The 5,427-nt window shown below is 37.0% G+C and overlaps 1 protein-coding gene across 1 annotated transcript; it reads left to right on the forward strand.

Moving 5' to 3' along the window:
- Positions 1-543: 543 nt before the first annotated feature.
- Positions 544-1,718, forward strand: LOC105112856 (PRA1 family protein G2). Its single transcript, XM_011008739.1, has one exon. The coding sequence runs from the start codon at positions 715-717 to the stop codon at positions 1,327-1,329; it is 615 nt and encodes a 204-aa protein (XP_011007041.1). The 5' UTR covers positions 544-714; the 3' UTR covers positions 1,330-1,718.
- Positions 1,719-5,427: the final 3,709 nt, after the last annotated feature.

Below are 5,427 nucleotides of genomic sequence, written 5' to 3' on the forward strand. Positions count from 1 at the left end.
AAATACCAAGGACTTTTAAGAGCAACTCTAAGGGGTGTGTCGAATAGAAAGCTAAAAATAAAAATAAAAAAATATTATTTTTTTTTCTATGTTTATTTTACATGTTTTGAAAAAGTGCTAAACAACTAACAAGGTAGAGTCAACAAAAAAAATAAACTAATTAAATACAATTATATTGAAGAAAATGACAGCAAACTCATTCAAAAAAAATATTTGATGGCATTGTTACAAAATAAACATACCACTATATAATAATAATAATAATAATAAGGTTTACAAGGTGTGAGTTTGCTAATGTTTCTAGAACTGGACATCAGTCTAGCATGTTTACAATATCCAGGCATGGTCTACCAAAGTTATTAGATCTAGACTCGGGTCTGGAATAACTCTAAACCTTAGTCTATTAGATCTAGCAAAATCGTCAAATTTAAAAGGTTTAAAATATTTTTTATATTTTTAATATTTTTTATATATTTTAAAAAAATTAATATTGACCGCATGGACCAATATAGTAATGCAATTAAATAGGACTCAATGAATAAAATTGATAATATAGGGACTCAATTAATCATATTGATATTGTCTAGGGATGATTCATGTAATTAAACAGGGCCAATACATAAAAAGTCAACAATTTCTTACCCACCAATCCAACCAGATAACAGAATTTGGATTTGAAGGGTAGTTGGGTCAACAAAGAACATCCTATACGCAATGTCACAACCACCACCCCCCTCAACCACAACTACCTACACTACCATCCCCATCCCCGTCGGGGACGTGATTTCTCGTTCACTCCAAAACTTCACTTCCTCCTTCTCCATCCTCCGCCCCTGGCCCGAGCTCTTCACTTCCAGATCCTTCACCCGACCTGACTCATTCGCCACTGCCTTGACCCGACTCCGGGCCAACTTCCACCATTTCAGAGTCAATTACTTAATAATCATCTATGCTTGCGGAGCTTTATCTCTAATTGGGTCTCCATTTTCCCTCCTAATATTTTCTTCTGTGCTGTCTCTCTGGCTGCTCTTCTACTTCTTTAGAGAAGACCCATTGGTGTTATGGGGCTATGATGTGAGTGATCGCCTGGTTTTGATTGGTTTGGTTTTGGTTTCTGTTTTGGGTGTTTGGTTAAGCGGGGCAGCTTGGAATTTGGTTTGGGGTGTTCTGATTGGGTTTCTGGTATGTGCGATTCATGCTGTATTGAGGAATTTAGATGGGTTGTTGGTTCCTGGCGAGGAAGCTGCTTTGGTCGGGTCAGGGTATGTGTCCGGGTCATATGGAGCTTTATCAGCATCTAGTGATGGTGGTGATCAATTCATCAAGTAAAATCGGAGTCCTCGAAAGGAACTGACTTTACATCGTTTCATTGATTGCTTTATTATTTTACATTATAATGATTCTTGTGGAGAGTTCTGTGTGATTTGGTTTCTTTGGAGTGTGAAAGGTTGTCTCTTTTCTGTTCTTAAGACAAGTTGGAAGAAACTACTTATGACTTAAAGTCAACAACGTAGTTTAGTGTGAATTTCAACGATTACTGCCTTCCTGTCTTGTGATACTATTTTTTATAACAATGTAGTTTAGTGTGAATTTCAACAATTACTGCCTTCCTGTCTTGTGATACTTTTTCTTATGTATGTTTTTGGACATGGATAAGAGGGATTCTCTATTGTTTTCAATGTCTTGTTGTTTATGATACTATTTATGTTTTACCTTAACTCAATTTATTTATTTGTCAAGTTACCTACTGCTTGGTAGAAGAGGGTAACAGATGGATGATGATAGAGGCAACTGTCATTGTAGAGTGTAGACCAGACACCTCCTCCTATCTACTACATGGGGACCTTTGAAATTTTGATCATTCAGATTCAGACAAACAACTTAACTATTCCCAACTACCACTTCGTTGTTTCCTCACCTGTCCTTTTCAATCCCTTCGCTTTCTTGGGTTTCATCCAAGATTTGGTCTTGTTTAATTTCTTATCTTCAGTCAAGTGAGATTGAACATCTTGTATATTAAAAAAGTGACCAAATTGAGGGTTCTTCAACTTGAAGTTAATGTCATGATGTGCATTGAAGACTGCTATAAATTACAATCAACTTCATGCTTATATTTCTAACTAAACATGGGTTATTACAGTGTGAGCAAATCCGAGCTCTCCATGGTATGGTTGGTTCTTCCATTGATAGAGATTACCTGCATCGCAGTTTGCTCCTCTTTCTATTTAGCTTTTTTAGCTAGTGTTTCTTGGGCAGCCAATGTTTGAGCATGATTGTAGCTCAGCATCACAGTCCAGATGCTTACACAAGCCCCGCATGACTCTTCACCACTATCAAAATGACCACCTTTAAGCAGCAACTTGGCTCTAATCTCAAGTACATTAGCCTTCAACAATGTCACATTTTGCTTTGTAAGTAGCCCTGCATTCTCTTTTTCCAATAAAGTGAACCATGGCAAAAGTCCTGTATTCTTTTTGTAAAAACCATAGTAAGTTTCCTTCAGTTGGAGAGTTGGGTTTGTATTTGAATCTGAAGACAAAATGCCTACGACCATGGTTGACATGAATTGATCAATGGGTTACGAGTTTTCTTTCTCCTTTCAAAACTCGAGTTATTGGGTGGAATCGAATGCAATGTTCAAGTGGACAGTTGAATCTAGGTGACGAGATATAGAATTAAGCCAAAGGGGACCAAGTTGGTGGTGAATATTTGTGCTACAGCTCCCCATTGCATATCATAAGAGCTTGATTGAGGAAAGGTACAATCTGAGCCTCTGTTTCAAGCTTGACACTGCTCAGGATATTGATAAGATAATGCTTTCAATAAGATAATCCCGAGGATGCTGGTGAAGTAGGTCCACTTTATATTGATGCAAATGACATCAACCTTGGGATTTATCTCAGTTTATTGATCCACCGCCAATTAAAAGTTAGGGAGGATAGTGGAACGAGAAGGGGGGTATTTTAGCAAGGAAATCGCGTCAATGACAGTTCTTGCCGTGGGAGATCAAATGAGTTGCAATTCAGAACCACGATCAACTTCATTAATTTGAATGTGAGGACTGAAATAGTTCCTGCGAACTATTTCCCAACTTCAGGATCTGAGAAGCTGCTTCTCCAGATGCTAGAGAGGTTTTTAGCCGGTGGAGATGCTGATTCTGCTAATCCATCTGCTTTGAATCCTGTACTTGGGCTGATGGGCAAGATCATTTAATGGTGGTCAATAAAGACGAAGTATAATGCAGGCATGCCGATTGGGCAGGTACAAGTACAGCCATGTGCTCAAAATAACTACGAAAATTTCTGCAGCGTCTTCTGCAATACTCAGAATCAGGTCTGTCATTCATTTCGTCATATTGGATGTGAGGACTGAAATAGTTCCTGTGAACTATTGCCCAACTTCAGGATCTGAGAAGCTGCTTCTCCAGATGCTAGAGAGGTTTTTAGCCGGTGGAGATGCTGATTCTGCTAATCCATCTGCTTTGAATCCTGTACTTGGGCTGATGGGCAAGATCATTTAATGGTGGTCAATAAAGACGAAGTATAATGCAGGCATGCCGATTGGGCAGGTACAAGTACAGCCATGTGCTCAAAATAACTACGAAAATTTCTGCAGCGTCTTCTGCAATACTCAGAATCAGGGCGGTCATTGATTTCGTCATAGGAACATGATGAAAGTATAGAATTCAGTAATAAGTTTCACGTAATTCATTCATGTTATAAATACAAGAAGCATAGGACTTCTTTATAGTTCCTTGTACAGGTTTTTCCCTACAGAATAGAAGATATATATTGACAGTGATATACATTGAATATAACTGAATAACTAAAAGTTCTAATCACAACTCTTTATAAGATAATTATAATCAGAGATAATTACAATTTGCTATACTTCACCTCAAATTGATGCATCAATATTTTTCATGCCTAACTTGTCTAATACTTGGTGAAAGACTTTATTTGATACTGTCTTGATGAGAATGCTAGCAAGTTGATTTTGCAAACGAACTTGAGAAACTTTAATTATCTTTGCTTCTAGTTATTTTTTAATAAAATGTCTGTCAATCTTCACATGCTTTGTTCGGTCATGCTGAATAGGATTGTGAGTTATGTCACATGCAGCCTTGTTATCACAATATAATTTAACAGGAAATGTTGGTGAAATCTTGAGTTCCTGCAACAAATTTTTAATCCATAGCAGCTCACATACACCTTTAGCCATACCTCTATACTCTGCTTCCGCACTAAATCTAGTGACAACTCCTTCTTTTTTGCTTCACCATGTAACCAGATTTCCCTAACAAACATCAAGCATCCTGTAGTGGAACGTCTATCATCAATTGAGTCAACCCAATCTACATTGGTATAGCCTTCAATATTCAAAGTGTCTTCTTTAGTGAATATAATTCCTTTACCCGGAGAAGACTTTAAATATTATAAAATATGCATTACAGCCTTCATATGTTCTTCACTTGGAGAGTGCATAAACCTGCTAACAACACAAGTGAGTACGCTAAGTCGAGTCTAGTATGTGCAAGATATATCAATCGTCCTATCAGCCTCTGATATTGTTCTTTATTTGCAGGAATCTGATTTGAGTGTGCACTCAACTTAACATTTTCAACAGCAGGTGTGTCACTTGGTTTGCAGGCTAGCTTGCCAACTTCATTAAGTAAATCAATTGTGTATTTCTGTTGTGACAAGAGTATACCATGTCTATATCTCAAGACCTCAATTTCAGAAAGTACTTTAAAGGTCCAAGATCTTTCATTTCAAATTCTTGAGAGAGATAAGTTTGCAGGGCTTCCTTTTCAATAAAGTCATTTCCTGTAATAATCATATCGTCAATATATATAATCAATATTGTGAGCTTTATTTTCTTAGGCTTTATGAATAGGGTGTGGTCAGAACTACTCTATTGATATCCAAATGCCTTTATTGAGTTTGTAAATCTACCGAACCAAGCTCTTGGTGATTGCTTTAATCCATACAATGATTTTTGTAGTTTACAAACTTATTTGCTTCCTTCAACCTGTAACTGACATCCTGGAGGTAGCTCCATATATACTTCTTCTTGAAGATTCCCGTGCAGGAATGCATTCTTTATATTAAATTGATGTAATGACCAGTCAAAATTTGTAGCTAATGATAAGAGAATACAAATTGTGTTTATTTTTGACACTGGTGCAAATGTTTCTACATAATCAATCTCATACGTTTGACTGTACCTTTTGGCCACAAGCTGTGCTTTAAACCTCTCAATATCACCATTAGTTTTGTATTTGACTGAAAAAATCCATCGACATCCCACAAGTTTTTTTTCCAGCAGATAAGTCGATCACCTCCCATGTTGCATTTCTTTGGAGAGATTTCATTTCTTCATTCATTGCATTTTTCCACCAAAGGTCTTTGATAGCTTCCTGCACAC

This window comes from Populus euphratica, unplaced genomic scaffold, assembly GCF_000495115.2.
Source record: "Populus euphratica unplaced genomic scaffold, PopEup_1.0 scaffold371.1, whole genome shotgun sequence".
NCBI classification, from domain to species: Eukaryota; Viridiplantae; Streptophyta; class Magnoliopsida; order Malpighiales; family Salicaceae; genus Populus; species Populus euphratica.